The sequence below is a fragment of the Cylas formicarius genome, unplaced genomic scaffold, assembly GCF_029955315.1.
Source record: "Cylas formicarius isolate icCylForm1 unplaced genomic scaffold, icCylForm1.1 PGA_scaffold_10__41_contigs__length_53128322, whole genome shotgun sequence".
Lineage (NCBI taxonomy): Eukaryota > Metazoa > Arthropoda > Insecta > Coleoptera > Brentidae > Cylas > Cylas formicarius.
In genome coordinates, this window is record NW_026844214.1 from 30,529,709 (window position 1) to 30,551,067 (window position 21,359).

General features: G+C 37.6%; 2 protein-coding genes across 2 annotated transcripts; both read right to left on the reverse strand.

The window, feature by feature from the left end:
* Positions 1-2,508: 2,508 nt before the first annotated feature.
* Positions 2,509-9,871, reverse strand: LOC132697424 (uncharacterized). The gene is made up of 3 exons (XM_060662968.1): positions 9,742-9,871; positions 9,407-9,629; positions 2,509-5,701 (listed from the first exon to the last, which is right to left on the reverse strand). Exons 1-3 carry the CDS (start codon positions 9,869-9,871, stop codon positions 2,509-2,511), a joined length of 3,546 nt encoding a protein of 1,181 aa, XP_060518951.1.
* A 645-nt stretch (positions 9,872-10,516) lies between these two features.
* On the reverse strand, positions 10,517-20,871 carry LOC132705429 (glucose dehydrogenase [FAD, quinone]-like). The gene is made up of 8 exons (XM_060676017.1): positions 20,829-20,871; positions 18,232-18,357; positions 17,980-18,149; positions 15,311-15,512; positions 13,620-13,737; positions 13,114-13,280; positions 11,712-12,438; positions 10,517-10,919 (listed from the first exon to the last, which is right to left on the reverse strand). The coding sequence occupies exons 2-8, from the start codon at positions 18,350-18,352 to the stop codon at positions 10,571-10,573; spliced, it is 1,854 nt and encodes a 617-aa protein (XP_060532000.1). The 5' UTR covers positions 18,353-18,357; positions 20,829-20,871; the 3' UTR covers positions 10,517-10,570.
* Between the last annotated feature and the right edge of the window lie 488 nt (positions 20,872-21,359).

Sequence of the window (21,359 nt, forward strand, 5' to 3'; positions counted from 1 at the left end):
GTTTACTGTGTTGTTCCACGAAATTGGACATACGTTGGGTTTGGCGCACAGTAACGATCGCAATGCCATTATGTACCCTTGGTATAGCTTAAATTCTAAGACATTGTCATACGACGATGTTGCAGGTCTTCAACGTTTATATGGTAAAAAAACCACAACCACCGTCCGCGTAACAACTCCGACCACAACAACATCAACTACCACTACTACCACAACTACGAAACCTCCGATAGGGAAAAACGAAACAAAAGTACCAGATTTGTGTCACGTAAATCCATCCATATTTTTGGTTACGTCTAACCATCATATGTATCTATTTTACGACAAATGGGTTTGGATAATAAGATTAGGTGATAAAGTCTACATGGAACCTAAAATGATATCAGATTATGTCCCTATTTACGCTCCTATTTCGCATATCTACCAGAGACCCAACGGACAACTTTTGGTAGTCACCGGTGATTCGTTTTATTTACTTCACTTCCCGAGTTTCACGGTAGTGGGCGACCGACAAAGCGTCCAGCGACTGGGTGTGCCTGCGGGTAAAACAGTGAACGCTATTTTTAATACGTATGGCGGTCGAACGTATATATTTTACGGTAAACGCTACTATGCAGAAATAGACGAGTGTTCTTTGAGTGCGAGTGAACACGGTTTTACTACGGAACTGTTTCCGGGTCTGCCCGACGATTTGTCGGGCGCGTTTCGATACACCAACGGACATTTGTATTTTTTCAAAGAGAAAACGTATTACGAATACAACGAATTTTTGAATAAATTAACGAGAGTCGGTGAAATAGACTTGAGTCTTGTCGCAATTAATTGTCCCACAGAGAGTGTCTTTAAACAAATTAGGGATTTGTTAAGAAAGTTATCGATCTTTCACAACAATGAATAAGAAGTTAGTTTTCTTCGACGATTTTAGAAGCTTGGATACCGAACAACTTGAATTGATTCCTGTGCAACATTTCTTGGAGCATGTGAGACCGCACGATTTGTTAAATATGTGGCATAAGTTACCAGTACGACATCGCAACAATTTTGAATTGCAAACTCATTTGCCCTGCTTTGTTCACTATAACAGACCGGACAGCAAAATGCATATCGACGGCCCGGCACCTCCCCAGAATAAATGTCATTATTGTTTGAGTGTTATAAAAGCAGTTACCGAGATCTAGGATAGATTCATTCGGGCTAGAAACATGGTTTTGTTAAGTGCTCACTTTGTTTTGTTGTCGGCTGTGGTACAAAACGTTTTCTATATACATAAACCTAAGGATGTGATTGAAGCGTTCGTTTGTTTCAAAAATCATAATAATCGGTGCATTTGGCCCGATACGTGGACGCGTATGCAACTCGCTCAGGTCAACGGAATCGACAAGCTACAAACTTTTAGCGAGACATTGTCGAATAACACTACCGCAGATAAGCCGTATTTAAATTACAAGGTACGTTTCGTTTTCGCGAACCGGAGCTACGAAGACCACGGCGAATGGCAAACGATCGCTATCAAGAATTCCAATAACACCAGCGGCGGCGTTAACGACATTTGCGGTAACGAATACAACATCTCGGCAGGTCGAAAAACTATTTTAATCCCGCTATATGTAACTACGTGCGCTTGTTTGCTTCTTTTGACAAAATGCTTATTCAAATTGACTAAATGTAAATATCTCTCTTAATTACACCGATAGTGGGAGGGTTGTTGATATATAAGTACATTTGAATTTGATACCGAAGTCAGTCTGTTTGTCACAATGTGTAACAAAGTGGTCACTATCGATGAAAACACGATTTTCGAAATAAAGAATTCAGGTGTCCGTTTCATCTTCAAGAACAAGCACATAGATTTTCAAGTCCAGGATTTTTGGGATTTTTTGTTCTTTCTGGAGGACGAGGTGGGAGAAATCATGTTCTGGAACGACATAACAGTCTACATCGGGAGCAGTATCGAGGTGACCTATTCGAACGAAGAAGAGAGCTGTGAGTTGATACTGAAACGGGATCATGGCGACGAAATTATCCTCGACCGCGATGAAGTAGAAAATCTCATGGACCAGAAACACCGCTTGTACGAAGCATTACGTTGTCTACATATGAGCTAATAAATATTTACTATTGTATCTATAGTTTTTCTTTTATTAAACCGTGATTATTGAGACACTCTGTATAAGTCACTCGACTTGTTTACCGACGACCCGATCCACCGCGTCACCGCGCCACACCGTCTCCGCGCCGCACCGTCACCGCCCTCTACCGGGGGGGCCTACGACGGTCGGAGCGCGCGACATCTAGCAGCGACGGGCGGAACCGGGGCAAAACAGGACGCTACACAAGCGCGCGACATCTAGCAGCGACGGGCGGAACCGGGGCAAAACAGGACGCTACACAAGCTGGGTGGGGGGCGGAGCGCACTCTGGGAGACAGGGGGGACACTAGGACGCCACGCGCGGGGGGCCCCCGCTGCGGGGGGGTTAGGAAATTGAGGTTATGTACGGTTTCTGTTGCTTATATCGGCACTATACATCTACTGTTCGAGACGTGTTGCACGAGGTCCTCGGGAGGGGCGTTCAAAGGCTCCATTGTGAGGAAGTGCCCGGGCGTTAAAACATTCAAGTCGTTCGGATCCTCACTTAGAGGGCATAACGGACGCGAATTCATTATCGCTTCGACTTGGGTGAATAAAGTGTAGAGTTTCTCAAAAGTTAATACCTGCTCCCCAATCGTACGGACTATGTGACACTTAACCGTTTTGATGTTGGACTCCCATAGTCCTCCAAAGTGTGGAGATGAGGAGGGAATAAAGTGCCACTTAATGTAGTGGTGATTGGCGGCGGTTTCAGCCAGCCTGTTTAATTCTTTACTTGCCCCAGAAAAGTTTGTGCCGTTGTCGCTATGAATGTTATCGCATCTGCCGCGGCGGCTGACAAATCGTTTGAAGGCAGCTAAGAATGCGCTCGTGGACAGATCCGACACTAGCTCCAGGTGAACAGCCTTGGTGGAGAAACAAATAAAGAGTGCTAGGTATGCTTTAAGGATCGGTGCCTTTCGAATCCTGGACATTACAATTGGGAAAGGTCCTGCGAAATCGACACCGACGATGCTGAAGGGCTTAAGTTCGGAAATGCGCGCTATGGGTAAGTTTCCCATTAAAGGAACAGGCGACGTGGGGTTTACTCGAAAGCATTTGACGCATTTGGACAAAACCCTTCGGATTGCTCGTTTTGGAGAAAGAATCCAGAAACGCAGGGAAATTAGATATTGGACAGTTTGGATGCCGGCGTGTAAATACTGTACATGAGTCGACTCGATAATCATCTCAGTTAATCGGCACTGGCTAGGAAGTAACGCAGGAAATTTACGTTCGTAGGAAATGGTTGCTTGGCTTAATCGTCCACCCACTCTCAAAGTTCCAGCATCGTCAAGAAATGGAAATAGTTTCCTGAAATTTTTAGCAAGAGGTTTACCATCCTTAAGAAGACGGAGTTCGTGACTAAAAAATAGGTCTTGCGAGCGTCTTACGAAAATTAACAGAGAATTGTAAGTCTCGGAGGATGTCAGAAAACCGGTTTCCAATTTATTCGATTTACGCAAGTAATGCACGTAACGTACCAAATAACTCAGCGACCGAACACATTTGTTTAAGGATGAAGAGTTCTCGAGCATGGTGCCTAGAAAATTTGTGGAAGCTTGGGTGGTATGGAGGTTTAAGGTGCGAGCCTCTAATTCGTGGTCGTGGACGTCGGTGGGGTCACGTTCTAAAATAATGGGATTGCAATGCAAAAAGGATGGCCCCGCCCACCATAGAGAACTGTTCACTAACTCGGAAGGTAAACAACCACGGGATCCAAGGTCAGCGGGGTTCTCTCTAGATGAGACATAATGCCAACTGGAAGGATTAACTCTTTCCTGAACAAAAGACACCCTGTTACTGACGAAAGTCTTCCAACGGTGCGGAGAGGATCTCAACCAACCCAGAGTAACCGTGGAATCAGAGTAACAGAAAATATCCGTAACTTCGATATCGGATGACTTAATAGCCGTGGCTACAAATGACACCAAGCGAGCCGCTAACACGGCTGCCCATAATTCCAGACGCGGAATTGATACTATTTTCTTGACAGGGGCGACTTTAGATTTTGCCGTTACGAAATGAAGGACGGGTGAGGCTGACGACGTTAAACATCTTAAGTATAACACAGCGCAGTAACCTATTTCGCTAGCGTCGCCAAAGCAGTGAATTTCCAGTTTGGACATCTCATTAGGTAATAGGCGTCTCGCAATATTTAGATTTCCAAGGACAGAAATTTCGGATAGGTACTTCTCCCACCAACGAACCACATCGTTAGAGGGTTTGTCGTCCCAACCGATTTTTTGAGACCAAATTTTTTGAATGATATGCTTAATGAGGAGAGTGACGGGAGATAGAAAACCTAAGGGGTCGAATATCCGTGCTAAGTTGCACAAAAGGAGTCGCTTTGTGCAACCGGAATCAGAAGCCTTCACTTTAAATCGGAAGGTATCGGATGGAGCATCCCATTCTAATCCTAAAACCCTTAGAGTCGGGGAAGACAGTTTGCTTACAAATTCAAGGGGGTTAATCGCCAGATCGGATGTCAGAATTCCCTCCAATACGGCGGGACTGTTACCGGACCATTTCTTTAACTCGAAACCGCCCGTGTTTAATAATGCGATGAGTTCATCGCGCAAAGCTAAAGCGGTTTGGATCGAACAACAAGAGACGACAATATCGTCAACGTAGGTGTTCCTTTTATGGGCTTTGGCAGCTAGGGGATATTTATGCCCTTCCTCGACCGCCAATTGGTGCAGACATCGTATTGCGAGGTAAGGCGAACAAGAAAGACCGTACACGACTCGGTTTATTCGAAAGTCCTTTACAGGCTCGTTAGGCGTGTTGCGCCAAAGAACTCGTTGGTAGTCCGTATGAAGCGGATTAACCAAAATTTGACCATACATTTTGGAAATGTCGGCGGTCAGAATATAACTGAATAAACGAAAATTTAATAATATTGTAGATATATCACTCTGGAGTTTTGGACCGGTGAATAGTTTATCATTGAGGTAAGGCTGGTTGGGAAGGTGTGCGGAACCGTTAAAAACCACCCTTAGTTTACTGGTTAAACTTTCCGGCCTTAAAACACAATGGTGGGATAGATAATAACAGTGAGGGGAACTGAACGAATTGTCTGGAATAGATTCCATGTGGTTAAGCGCAATAAATTCGTTCATGAAATCGCAATTTTGCGAGTAAATCTCAGGCTTCTGAAGTCTCCGCTCAAGGGAATAAAACCTCTGTAAAGCCAGAGATCGGATATTTGGGAAGATAGGGGCTTCTTCCTTAAAAGGTAAGTCGACGATGAACCGACCAGACGGCTGGTCTCGCCGGTGTGTGCTGACAAATGTTTGTTCCACCTTAATGTCATCGGGAGATAGACGAGGTGCATCAGGAACTGTCTCTAATTCCCAGAATTTGTCCGATTGTTGATCAAGGGAAACCGTGTCCTCAAGATAACAAAACAACGTAGCGAGTGCAGGCGCTTTGAAATGATTTATTTTCCCCATAAGGACATAGCCGAAGATTGTATTAATTGCGTCGGGCTGGTCTTTAGATCCAGGGATGCGTCCGTCCAACAGAATTTTAGAAAAGACGTCGGCACCCAGAAGGAGGTCTATAGGTCCCCTGCGGAAAAATTGGTCATCGTATAAATTAGTTAAGTGGGACCAGTGACTATGTTTAATATCCAAAGCAGGCTGGTCTTCGCAAATTTTTTTCAGAATTAAAGCGTCAGTGGTTAAAACAGGATGAGTTTGATACATCGGTCGAAAATATATAGTTACTCCACCTAAATCCGCTTGCGAATGCATGGCGCCTAACCCGTTTATACGAACCTCTAGGGGAGACGGTCGTAAACCTAACCGGCTAACTGTTTTTTGAGTTATGAATGACGACATACTTCTTGAATCGAGTAAGCATCGTATCGGCTGGTAGATTCCGCGGCCGTCGAGTATTTCGACAAAAGCAGTGGAAAGTAAAACGCTCGAATTGGCTGAAGAAAAACCTGCAGTTACGGTCGATGGATTTATGTGGTCAGAGAGCTTAAGCGAATCATTGTTAGCGGGGGGTGACTGAAAGTGAAGTAATGTGTGATGTTTTTTGTGGCACATATGACAACTCCACGTAGAGGTACAGGTACTAAAACGGTGAGAACCTAAACAATTTACGCACATTTTTCCCCTCTTAACCAGATTGTAGCGCTCTGCGGGAGATTTTTCCAAAAACTCGCTGCATTTATAAATAAAATGAGAATTTTTACAAACAGGACATTTTAGTGGATTTTCAGTTTGAGCCAGCATTGCTGTAGATTTGGAGAAAGTTGGCTTTTTGAGAAAAATTTGCTTTGTTTTAGTTTGAAAATTAATATGGTCCAACGCCAGACAATTTTTACTTAAAAATTGCCTTAATTTAGCATAACTTGGAATAGTACTGTCGTTGTGATGAAGTTCAAATCGTGTAACTAGAGAAACCGTGAGTCTTTTCAGCATCATTTGAACAAGTATAAAATCCCAGTGTTCCGTGGGTAACCCTAGTTTTTGCAAAGCTGCGACTTTTTTGAAAACGTATCTAATAAAGAGCGTAACTCTTTTGAATTATCTGAGGTAAGTTTGGGTGAGCTTTCGAGGTTATTCCATAAATTTGAAGCAATAACTCTCACATTATTGAACCTTTCTTTTAGTAAATCGTAAGCAATTGTGTAATTATCTGCTGTGATATCCAAAATGGTCGACAGCGTCCCGAGCGACACCTTTCAAGCAAGAAACTTATAGGTTAAATTTGTCAATCGCTTTTAAGTGGGGGACCGTGTGAACACGCGCATCAAATTGATCGAGAAAACTCCGAAACTCGGTAACTTCTCCGCTAAATGTCGGTAACTCAGGCTTGGGTAAATTTAAATATGCAGAGATGGGCAATTGTTCACCCGGTATAGCAACAGATTGCGTCGTCGGCTTCATTAAACGTTGCGTATAAATAGCTTGAATTCTATAATATTGAATATCGAATTTTTTCCGAAAATCATCCTCAATCTTGAATAGTTCATCCGCATTTTCCTTATCACATATGATTGATATAATTTTATTGTGAATTTTATAAAAATTTGTTCGAGTTTCCTCAAGTTCTTTATATATAGCTTCAAGAATGGGATAAAAACTTTCATCTTCGGCATTAACTTTCAGAGCAACATCGTATATTTCGTTCAATTTATGAATTTCAGTCGACCGGAGTACTTTATTCTTTTTATAATCACCCATTTTTTTTTCTTTTTTTTTTCAGTGAGTAAAAAATAAACGGTTCAAACCTAATAAAAACTGGTCAAACTCTTCACACACTAATATTAAATTATGTGTCCTGCTCTATTTACCTGACTAAAAATTAAATTATCTAAATGAACAACTGCGTATTGTATGAACGAAAGGTACATAAAAAGGGAATGCGAAGGTCATCAATTTTTTTTGTTTTGCTCAAGAATTAGATCTTGACAGAAAATGTTTAAATCCAATTTCAAGTAACTTAATTAAAATTGTGCCCTCTCCGTGGTAATAATCGAAATCAAAATAATGCGGATTGAAATAATGAATTTATTTTAATTTCTGTAAGAGAGAAATGTTTTCCGTTGCGTAGCTAAGGCTAAAAACTGTCGAATCCGGATCGTTAGGACCAAATAATTTCTTTTCGCGGAGTAACCACCGATATGAAAAGAAAATGGGCGGCGAGCTCGGAAGAGCTTTAAAGTGGACTGTAGGCTTTAAAGATTTAGAAATACTACCGATCGCCAAACGGGCCGCTAAAGAACTTTAAGGTCTCACCTTAAGCGCACGCCTCCGTCTCCTCAGCAGGCCTGCTTCCTCTTTGCTGTAAGTTTTGCTACTCAATTCGCAGAACTTACTGGTGTTACGCCACGGACAACATAAAAACGCACAACGAAAATCATTAGAATTAAAGTTCCCTTCGCGGAAAACGCGCCACAGATCTCGCTGCTACCGCACACGGAATGTTAATGCACTCCCGATCGGCTTGACCCAAATAAAACTTTAACGGCAATACCGCGGTAAAAAATGTTCCAGCAACTTAAATTTTTATTTGAGTACGCACAAAATTATTTGTCCCAAAAACCCGACTAAATATAAGAAAACTTTCTCTCTTTGCAAATTACCAAAAAATAAAATAATAAAAAAAATATATATATATATATATATATATATATATATATATATATATATATATATATATATATATATATATATATATATATATATATATATATATATATATATATATATATATATATATATATATATATATATATATATATATATATATATATATATATATATATATATATATATATATATATATATATATATATATATATATATATATATATATATATATATATATATATATATATATATATACAAGGACAGACGTGTGATATGTCCAGAATTGTTTTGAATTACTTTGTTGAAAATTGGGCATTTAGAATTGTTTTGTTGTGTTGCTTAGATTCCCGTAGAGGTTTTCGAAATTTTCAAATTAGGAAACATAAGCAATGCAATATAAGCAAGCAATGCAAGCAATTCCTCTAAAGAATCTGGTTGTTTTAAATGCATGTTGTTTTTTAGCGTCCCGGTGCATTTAGCTATGAATGTATTGAGCGCAATTTTGTTGTAATAATTTATATGGAAAAGTTTTTCTTTATGATCTAAATCTTCTGAATTACTAATCCGCTGTACACTACTCTTTAAAAATTGTAGTCTACCACCCAAATCAACTAAATGTTCATTTTTGAACGGCCTTGCTCTAGTCAATTCCTGAATTAGACAATATAAATTTCTCCTATCTTCAAAGCATTGAATAAGGGCATCTTGTATGCTTGATCAATCTGTGAATTCTGATCGGTTACCTATCATTAACTATGCTTTCCCTTCTGGTTTGGCTATGATACAATCGAAGATATGGCTATTTAGTTACGCATCTCCCAAACTAACGCAGGAATTTATTAACCTTTCGCACTTAACAATAAGGTTTTATGTTATCTACCTTTGATTTAAAAAGATTCCAATTAAATCTTGGTTTTGCACTACTCATACTACCTGAGCTTCCTTGTTGGGTCGTTGTTTTGACTCCTGTTTGTGTTTTGTTCTCTAACTTTAAAATTGAATTAAAATGTTTTTCGAGATTTTCGATTTCAGAATCGCTCATTTATGATTTCATTTGATTTGCTTTTCTCTTTTTCTTAACCTAATCGTGTGCAATGCGAGCCCTAAACTATCCCTTCAAGTGACCTTATACAGAGGTATCGGAGGGGCAAAAAGAAATGGCACTTACGGTTTCGTTTTTCTCCGTCTCCTTTCCGACTCAATTTTCCAACCCGTCACATGCAGGTTGTACCTTTGAGGACCATCCTTCTGCTTCCCTTGCTGCTGGTTCTGCGTGCTGAAGGATTTGAAAATCCACGTAGCGAAGGTCCAAAATTTGGAACTTTCCACGATTGGCGATTTCTCAGAAACTCCCAGAAGATTCTGGTTAATTGTCCGTTCCGACTGCGCCACTTAAATGTTCAAGATTCGGGAGAGCGTTTTTAAAAACATTTATTTATGCAGAAAGCAAAATAAAGTTTTATTCGGTCTAGTCGATAAAAAGGCTGAAATAATTAAGAGCACATTTTACACTATGACAATCGAATAAATAGGGCTTTTGATGCGGTGTCAGTGATGCGTCATATTCGCTTAAGCTTTGTTCTTCGTCTTCTGTTTGGGGCATATAATTCGCAGCAGCTTTTTGTTCCGTCATTGCTATCGCAAAATATTAACAGCGTCTTATTATTTACATAGATTATGCGCGACCTCGGTGACCTAATCACCTCGCTCCGCGGTATAAACGCAACACCGTCGGCCGGGCTCTCCTCCCGCGACGTAAAGTACAGGGGGCGAAAAACAAAATCCAAATAAAACACAAACAAAAAATACCCCCTACCCCATTAAGGGTGACATCTGGCGGTCAAAAAAAGCTAGCTGAACTAAATTAAAGGGTTGCTTGGGAAGCTGTAATGCTTAGGGGTGACATCTGGCGACCAAAACCTGAACAATTAGTGCGCGACATCTCTCGGACACTGACCGAACTAAATTAAAAGGTTGCTTGGGAATGTCGAAAATTTGCTATCTAGTGATCTCCCCCGGGCGGCGGGGGATGCGGAACTCACGAAAAATAACTACTGATCAACAATGTTACATCCACTGAGTAACCTGTGACTCTCAAACCCGTGACTAAAATTCCGGAAATGTCCGGGGTGACTCCCGACCGTGGGTAACGAATCTAACGTTTTAACATGACACTTTTTGAACTCTTGATCCTTGTATAATTGGGCATTTTAGAGTTTAGGAATAGAAAAATATAATTATAGGTTTGCTAAAATGAAAACTATGATATGTGGTCAACATAAAAATTTATTAAAATACAAAAACTAATCAAAACATAAAATTAATGTGATAGTTAACTCCAATCTTCGTTAATTAGCTTGCCAGCATTTAGTCCAATTGCCAAAGAAATGGCATTGGTATTTCCACTTATAATTCTGGGCATAATGCTTGCATCGGCGACCCTTAAATTACTAATTCCACGAACTCTCAACCTTGGATCCACTACGGAAGTTGGGTCCGAATCCGGTCCCATCTTGGATGTTCCCACTGGGTGGTATAAAGTGCTCCCTAAAGTTCTGATAAAACATTTCCAGTAATCATCTGTATCGAATTCCAATTCTGGGCAATTTGGAAGTATTAAGGGAACTGTTGTCGCATTAAGTTTTCGTAGTGGATTTGTCTGCAGTAATCTTTGGGTATACCTAAAAAGTTGCCAACATTTTATTGATATTTTTCTTTTCTCAAACATTGATTTAATAAAGATGAGGATTGATAATTATTTTGTTGTGTTTGCGTTCACTTGACGTCGAACCCGGAAAGGGAGGGGTGATTACAAATGCGATGTGAGAGACGACTGGAATATGTGACTCCATCTCGAGGAGGCGGTGCGGTCTATAGAAGCAAATCATTGCTCCATAGTCAGTCAGTCGGAAGAGTGAAATTTAGAGCGTGGAAACATTAATAAGCTACTAATATAATTAATAGACGTACTATAAATTTGTAGTATGCTCCAAGTGAATGGTAGTTTGGCTTTAGCTGTTAGCAGCTTCTTTAGTTTCACCGTCTCGTTGGATGAACCAGAACGATATAAGTTGATTTTAAAACGAAAAAATATTAATCGGTTAATCAAATTGACTACATTGATTTTTATTTTAACATACAAAGAGAGTTTTAAGTATTTTGAAAAAAAAAAACAGATGTTGATCATTACTATAAAAAATATTAACAATGTTGGTAAATCTAGCAGATTTTAATATTCCTATACCCTTTCTTCACATTTTGTATGATATATAGCAGCCCTGGTATAATATTATTTATTTGTTATATTTTATTAATTATTTTATTTCTAGGTTAACAAGTTAAAAATTTAATTAATTTAAACAGTTTTTATCTCTAAAATGGAGTTAAAATTGGAAATCCATTCTTCATACATTTCCCAAGGACACGGTAAACGAGATTTTTTTTATTTTAACTAACTAAACTGTAATAATTACCTTACGCCCTCCAAAAGTGTTTCCAGATCGTAGTCATTTTCATCCGTAAGATATCCGGAATATATCAAAGGTTTATCTAAAGGATTAGTGCTATTGAGCAAAATACTACCTCTAGATTCTGGCTTCAGTAAAATTGAATAGAAGCTAGCACTGGCATTTAATCGATTTATTTCGACATATTGTTGGGCAATTTCTGGTGAGTAACCTGTAACTCTGAGAAATGCTGGTAGCCCATTTTGGTCGCCAGGAGGGTTAAAGCTTTCGACTACTTGCATATTAGGATAAATTGAGTTGTTCTTCGTATTAATAAATCCTTGAAGGTTGGACATACCTAACGTACCAACGGGGCCAGTACGATATGAAAAATATTGATATAAATTATCAATTGCGGCTGAGCGGGGCTGATTTGTTACCGCGGATCCATTCATTTGTACAGGTACAGGTATATATAAATGATCTTGCAGATTTTGTCCAACTGGCAAATCTTGAAGGACTTTAATTCCAAGATCATTGAGATGAGATAGAGGGCCCACCCCAGACAACATTAGTATTTGTGGCGTATTTATACTACCAGCAGATACAATTACTTCCTTCGAGGCGTTAATTTCTAGAAGATCATCCCCAACTTTGATTTGCACACCGGTCGCTTTTAAGTCTTGGTCTATTAGTACTTTGGTAACAGTTACGTTAGTGGCGACGAACAGGTTTGTCCTATTTTTTACTTGACCTACAAATAAGCAGCTATTAATAAAGGATATTATCTGTATTGAGCAGCAACCATTAAATGTCATGCACATGTAAAAATTTACTAATACGGAAAGATTCTGGAACACTTTTTATGGATGACAATGTTTGATCAACTATGATTCACCCGATTCTAATTTGCACTAGCAGCTATTGGTTTTTACAACCCTAGCACTCTTATTCCTAAACTGTTATTAACGTTCCAGTACCATATTTGAACTTTTAGAGATGCAATATTTTGAAATATTTTTTCAATCCGGAAGTACAGGGTTATTGATTACATCTTGACCCCTTCGGTAACTTATATTGTATTAAAAAATACCATGTTTTTCTTCTTCTATGGAAGTATTTCGAATAATATGAATACTGAAGTCTAATGTTTGCAACGCCAAATATAGAAAAATACATAGATAGCTTTGTAATCAATTGTTGTCAAAGTGGTGAAACTCGCAATAAATTTTTGGAAATAATTTTGCAATCATTAAGAATTGTAAAGTAACCAAACCTTAATGAGAATTTGTTACATTAAAGGACATTGCTATAAGACCTCGAAGTTTGATTACGTAATTTTCTAAAATTTACAACAGATAATGTTTCATACCGACACCACTGGTTTTATTTTTTAACTGGCAGAGAATTTTAGCATAATTAAGGTTACCCAAAAATCCTCTTGCTGCGTTAGCTCGAACCCCATTGTTAATTGTTACCAAGGCCTGAAAATATCCAAGAGGGCTCAAAGGATTTTCAGTTAGAAGAGTGGGATAACCCAACTCGCTAGCCCCATCAGTGATGGCTCGAGAAACCAAATTATTGTTGTCATACCAACTGAAATAAAAAAAACAAAATCATAAACATTGCAATCTTCATAACATTTGTAATAACAAAAACCTCAAAACTTGAGATGTGAATTAAGTAAAATTGTCTTTAGGTGCCTACATATAGCGAAATGTCAAAATGCTATAAAATTTTATCGTTTTAATTTCTGATTCTAAGGTAACATTTTATATTATGTTTTCTTCTCGTAAGACCATTCCCTTCCCATCCCTTCGAATCAGAAGTGGGTGAAATTGGTCAACTTACTTCAACCACTTGCTTATCTTAAAATTACAAATTATTTGAACTGAACGTAATCCTTCATTCCAATTTGAATAACCAAAAACCAACCTTATGATTTGAAATCCATCCTTCCCGTATTCCGCATTGCTGTTATTGGGTTGTGAAATCACGTGTTCATTTTCTAAATACAACTGCAATATGCTTTCATAATCCCAACCGACATTTCCTAAAATACCACAAAAACTTTAAAAAGATACATGCAATAATTACTTATATCACACCGTGTGCAAACGTTTTTCCGTGGATATAGAACTAAAGAATAAACAGGGTCTTCCAAACTCGATAGCCTATTGGAAGTATATGGAGAATAAAAAAAATAAGCATAAAATTGGTTGCAGGCGTCGGAGGCTATGACCTCTATTTCTAATATATTCAGGACGTTACACAAAATATTTCATGTATTCCATTCAAAAAATAAAGTTGGCATCTGCAATGTCCCATATATTGTAACAATAAAGATCACGGCTTGCTATGTCCGCAACTCAATTTTTAAGTACCCATTTTTCCCGTTATCTACATACATCTAGTAAGCCATCGCGTTTGGAGAAGCCTGTATATATCGGCGTCATACACAATTCAAGGAATATTTAGTTACATATCAATTTAATCCTTCATATTTTGATAAAAAGAGATCCACAGAGATTTATACAATAAACTCTATTCATGAGCGTCATATAACTAAGATATCTCAGATTGTGTATTAGTATCACTTTTTGGAACCGGAACCCATATCCTTCCCCCACACCTTGACGTATATTACAAAACGAAATGTGAGTCATAATTGAATTTAACTTTATCTATCCAGATAGAAATGTGCAGAAGTGTTGACCGAACAGAATTAAATCCAGTTTTGTCGAGAAAAATAAATCTCTCAAATCCTATCTATCTAGCTAATACTTGTTTACTAAGATGGTAGTAAATGACAGTTACCGGTTTTTTATGCATTATGATTGTTTAATGTATTTAAAAAATAATATATGGAAACTTGCAGATGAATTTGAATAGAAAATAGAAACTTATTATCAAATGAATACGTATAAGATCGTCTTCTCCTAAGGAGCTATATCCGTAGATAAACTTAATTATATATATATATATATATATATATATATATATATATATATATATATATATATATATATATATATATATATATATATATATATATATATATATATATATATATATTCTCACGTATTGATTCACGGATGGAAAAATGTGATGACACTATATTCCGGGATATCATCCGTTCGCTCGTTGAACTCCGACTGGAATCCTGCAAATCTTGCATCCGACTGGAATCCTGCAGACGTTTCGCCAAAATCTCACTTGGCATCTTCAATGCTCGCGTTCCGAAAACACTTCGAACAGTGTTTATAGTGTAGTAGAATATAGTGTCATCATATATATATATATATATATATATATATATATATATATATATATATATATATATATATATATATATATATATATATATATATATATATATATATATATATATATATATATATATATATATATATATATATATATATATATATATATAGAGTTACATACATTATCTCAAACGTAAGGAGATCGCAATGATCAAGGTAAAAAAGTCGACTGAACACAACCAAATTCAACTTAGAGTCAGATTTTCAATAGCCAAAACCGAGCTTTTAATTTAATTAATTGTTAACTGCCAATCTCAATAAAGCTGCTATATGATGGTAACTTAGAAATATTGATCTTACCCAAGTCCGCCCATTCGTCATAATCTCCCTTATTTCCTCTGATATACATCATGGCGTTCATAGAACTGCAACCGCCTAGCAGTTTTCCACGAGGCCAACGACACCTTCCGTCTATATAACCAAAACAGGAAGTGTTGGATGGTTCAGTCAGATACATCCAGTCTTCTCGACTTTGTTGCACACCATATGCAGTTGACGGTATCTGCAAAATGTAATAAAATGTAAAATGTTAATCTTAATGTTAAAATTAATTCAATATATTTCACATTGGAGTAGATATAAAGAATATCCCAAGCTTTAAATGTCAATAAAATAAGGTAAATATTCTAAACAAAGATAAACAGATAATAGTATTAGTAGAAGTAGTAAACTGATAATAGTTAAATTAAATTAGGTTAAATTATACATTATCAAAAATTATCTTTACATATACAAACTAATTCGTAAGGATTCTTTCGATTACCAACTAAATAGCTGCTGCATATGATATGTCGATTTCCCTACAAATACGTAGCTAGTTTCAAGATGACGTTTATCATCTCCGTAAGATTGCCATTTATATCTCTTATCCAAAGATAGAGTGCACTTAAGTTAGTGTTCTCTTTTGTACGTGTTTATTTTATAGTCCTCTGTTTCTTGATTTTTAGTATTTTGTAGTTAATGGCTCCAAGAAAATTGGTATAAAAGGGAAAGCGATCGTTCACATGATGTGTCTCATTCTGAAATTACGTTCACTTTGAACGCTAACCTATTTTTCACTTCAACGTAAATATCATACAAATGTAGTCGAAATAACTAATTGTGCAAAATATTATTTTTGACAACCTTAGAACCATTTCAATAGGTATCATAAAATATTTAATTTTAGGAACATATTCTATGTTTTGTTTCAAAACAATTGCGAAAAACTTAAGGGGGTAATAATTCATATAGCTACTAGAGATAGATATAAAGCCCCTGTCTATGCTGATAATAAAGGAACTCATGAAGCTGCTATGAAAAAAATTTTTTTTTAACAAATCACTTTGTGGTATTCAACAACCAACATGGCAGCGGACAGAACGTCAATAACTTTGGATGCGGCATTTTTTAGCAGTATTTTCTCAAAATATGTCCAGGTCCTACTAAATCTTTAGGCAAAACGAAGTTAAGGGGTGGATATCGCTGTTTAGGAAGAAAATGGCGCAAAGTGCAGGTTAGTGGGTAAAGCGTAGAGGCCTGCGCATCGAGTTTTACCGTAGCAGAGCCACTATACTATCTAAAAGCTGTATGGAATGATGCCGTGGACATATCGCACACAATTATGGCGGAAAATAAGGATTTTATTTTTTATCATAAAACCGAATATTATAGAAGTATTACTATTATAAAAAACACACACACACACATGAGTGAATTAAATTAGTCTGTCTCTATCATTCTTCTTAAAATTTAAAGGAAAACTTATGCGATGACATGGAAAAAATATTTTTGTAGACATGTTTTTTAAAAACTTTTTTGTCGTCTGACTTGCAGTTTCCAAGTTTTCAAAAATTGTATAGAATTGCTTTAAGAAAAAAGAAAAATAAATTAATTGAGTTCTGTCAAACAGTGCACTTAGCTTCTGAGCAATTACATTTTAAACATAATTTATCAAGAAACAGTTATGCGTAAGACGACAAGCTTCTAAAGAATTTCCGTTTGCCATTTCTGCAGTGTAAATCACCATTATTGAATCGAAAGTCTTATTATGGAACAATTAAAAGGTTTAATATGTAAATTGTTGATTAAATTAGTCGTATTTTGCATTCAAACTAACTGAGCAATGTTAAATAAAGAAATAATAAGAAACGCCCTAAAGAATGAAGGTAGCTAACTAGAGCTTTTCTTATTTTTTCTTCTCTTTTCTTATCTCGTTGTGTTGCTTTAGATTTTATTTTTTATTTGTAAAAGGTTTCTCCTGAAATTTAATTAAGAACAATGATTGAGGTATTCTAATTTAGTCCCCACTCATTTAAAAAATATAAAAATATATGCGCAAAGTATGTTTTTTTAAAATAGTAATATTATATACATTGTTCTACCTATAATTGTTTTTAAGATAAAAACTATAAAACTAATTTTCTTGTAGCCCGATATCTCTCTAATAGTTCACTTTTGGCCCAACGTTTATATAACCCTACTACCATTTATTTTAAATAAATAATCATCCCCTTAACTCATAATATTCCTGTATACTTATGGAATTGTAGTAATAGAAGTGTGTTCAACGCTGGGGATATCAGGACAAACCATATAGCTATTAGATAAAATAGTGAGCCTTCTACAGTAAAAATTGATAAGCTGCATGCATCATTGATATTTTCGTAAAGAAAGCAATGAATTTCCACGCATACATCTACATTACACCCAGTAACCTGCAATTTGCGGCATTTTCTCTCTCTATAATTTTTTATGTATTTCGACAAAATAAAAGGTGTCAGTGGCCTTGTTGGTTGTCGAATATTGCAAGATCTTTGGTTAGAAACGAGATTTTAAATCTCGCACCTGCGCATGTTGAATGTTTTTTACATAGTTGCTTCATGAGTTCCTATACTATCAGTATAGGCAGGGCCTCTAGATGTCTAGTAGCTATATGAGACAAACTGATATTTAATAGGGATGAAACTCACTTATTGCCAAGTACTTACATCACTATTCGCGGAAGGATAGATGCCTGCTTCTAAAACCAATACTAGTCGATCGCTTTGTTCGGAAAGTGTGTTGGCAAGGACGGAACCCGAAGAACCCGCACCTATTATTATAAAATCAAATTCGTCGCCGTCACCCAAATTCGAACTATAATCTTCCGGATAGGAGTCTAAAATACATTAAATAAAGCCGTTAATAATCCGATCTCCTGCCGTCGAACCGAGAAAGAAAAAAAGATGCAAACCACTCACCTTTGGAACCAAGGGGGCATTGAGCGGCCGTTAAAGTATTTATCAAAGTTAAAAATAGTTGCAATGACCCAGTTTCAAGATTAGACCCGCAAGGGGTTGTTATGCCACTAATAATATCCATCCTTTCTAAAAGTAAATGAGCAAATAAAAATAATTATAAATACAAAAAAAAATTATTTGCTTTGTGAAGAAATTATTCAAAACTTAGTCCAGATTAATTTCCACTAAATAAAATATATCTTAAAGGTTTATATTTATTTCAAATAGAATTTCAAATTGTTGAATTTCTTGTTCCCAAAGAAGTATTCAGGTGTTTTAAAAAACAAATGACAAATATGATAAATTGGTTAAGGATTTCGCGGCCCGTTGATAAGCTATTAACTTCATTCGGGTTTAAAGGCCGTCGTCGATTGGAATTACTTCCTAACGTTTCGCTAGCACGAGTGGCGAGCTTCTTCAGAGGTCCTTCCATCTCCGATGTTGGACGTAGACTGACGATTTCTCCTGCGCAGGTTGTATTTATGCCGATTGGTGGAGGGCGGGGCTTGTTCCGCTTCGGTTGGTCTCGGGATATCGATCGGTACTGCTCGGGCGTTCCTAAGGATCGGGTTCCAGATTTGGTTGAGTCTAAGGGTCTCCTCCTTTCGGTTGAAATTGTGTGGGTGTTTTTGAATCTCAATGGCTTCCCTGACTAGTCTGTTGTGATAGCCGTTGACCGATGCTAGTAACTTACAGCTCTCAAAGTGTATCCTGTGTTCCCCGCTGCCCAGTGCGTGTTCAGCCACTGCAGACTTCTCTGTATGTCCTAGCCTGCAGCTTGCTTTATGCTCCTTAAGTCTCGTTCCCATTGATCTCTTGGTAGTTCCGATGTAGACCTTTCCGCATGAACACGGAATGCGGTAGACTCCCGCAGCTGAAAGTGAGCCCCTCTTGTCCTTCGCTGACCTGATGGTCTGCTGGATCTTCTTTGTAGGCTTAAAGATTGTTTTGATGTCGTGTCTATTCAATACTCTGCCAATCCTGTCAGTGACACTCGGAATATACGGCAGATTTGCGTGGGAGGTGGAGGGTCGTTGTTCGGTATCCCGTGATCTTGATGATCTTGAGTTCATTGATCTCTCGATCTCCCTCTTACTGTAGCCATTCGTCTCGAACGCAGTTTTTAGGTGTTCAAGTTCCATCTGGAGGTTCTCCGGTTCGCAAATCCTTCGGGCTCGTTCTATCAGGGTTCTGATAACCCCATACTTTTGACTTGGGTGATGGTTGGATAGAGCATGCAGGTATCTGTCCGTATGGGTTGGTTTGCAACTTTCTGCAGCATCTCAACAGTCAGCATCTCAGCATCCAGTTTACTATGGAGACTGAAAATGACCAACAACTTGCATTCTTGGACGTACTAGTGAGGAAGCGAGGTAACAAGCTGGGCCACACAGTTTACAGAAAACCAACCCATACGGACAGATACCTGCATGCTCTATCCAACCATCACCCAAGTCAAAAGTATGGGGTTATCAGAACCCTGACAGAACGAGCCCGAAGGATTTGCGAACCGGAGAAACTCCAGATGGAACTTGAACACCTAAAAACTGCGTTCGAGGCAAATAGCTACAGTAAGAGGGAGATCGAGAGATCAATGAACTCAAGATCATCAAGATCACGGGATACCGAACAACGACCCTCCACCTCCCACGCATATCTGCCGTATATTCCGAGTGTCACCGACAGGATTGGCAGAGTATTGAAAAGACACGACATCAAAACAATCTTTAAGCCTACAAAGAAGATCCAGCAGACCATCAGGTCAGCGAAGGACAAGAGGGGCTCACTTTCAGCTGCGGGAGTCTACCGCATTCCGTGTTCATGCGGAAAGGTCAACATCGGAACTACCAAGAGATCAATGGGAACGAGACTTAAGGAGCATGAAGCAAGCTGCAGGCTAGGACATACAGAGAAGTCTGCAGTGGCTGAACACGCACTGGGCAGCGGGGAACACAGGATACACTTTGAGAGCTGTAAGTTACTAGCATCGGTCAACGGCTATCACAACAGACTAGTCAGGGAAGCCATTGAGATACAAAAACACCCACACAATTTCAACCGAAAGGAGGAGACCCTTAGACTCAACCAAATCTGGAACCCGATCCTTAGGAACGCCGGAGATGGAAGGACCTCTGAAGAAGCTCGCCACTCGTGCTAGCGAAACGTTAGGAAGTAATTCCAATCGACGACGGCCTTTAAACCCGAATGAAGATAATAGATTAAATGACAAATATATTTCAGCAAAACTTATGAGCATAATTTACAAAACAGCTTCAAAATATTCGTAGAATAACCCATCATATTGTCTTGAAACTTGATATTTTCGCATTGAACTTTGACGAAGCTCCGAAACTTTGGCTTTTGACAGTAATTCTATGGTGAGTCTAAGAATACAAGTCTTAAGCCAATAATATGTCATTTTATAGCTGAGTGGATGTACTGATAGTGAGAATGAACGTAATCCAAAAAAACAAATTTCAACTATGTTATAGAAATCCGTGCTTTTTATAATTTCATTGGCAATAGGTATATCTAAGGAAAACTTGTTGATACTTCACCTCCTCAACAATTTTCATTCAATTCAATTTGATTCACTTTTCACCCACTACTGAATGGCCAGGTATCCATTTTTACGTGGTTAAATAGCTGCGATAACATTATCATATCATGCAGGAACAACTCGTGGCTCTCAGTATGAAGTGTAGTCACTTATAAGAAGTCGCAATAATCCAAAATGCAAATCATCTGAAAATAAAGCAACCACAGATCGAAAACAAAGTAGAAAATTGAGCAAAGTGAACGCGAATCAAAATGCGAAACCAAACAAAAATTATAGTATATATATATATATATATATATATATATATATATATATATATATATATATATATATATATATATATATATATATATATATATATATATTGAAATGATTAAAAATTACTAGTGCAAGTCAATATAACATACAAAGTGATTTAAAATAGTATAAAAATAGATGCACAACAATAAAACATACATAATTTTTTATATTACGATTAAATACCTTAAGCCAAAAATCAACGGTTCACTATATAGTTGTTTGGTAACTC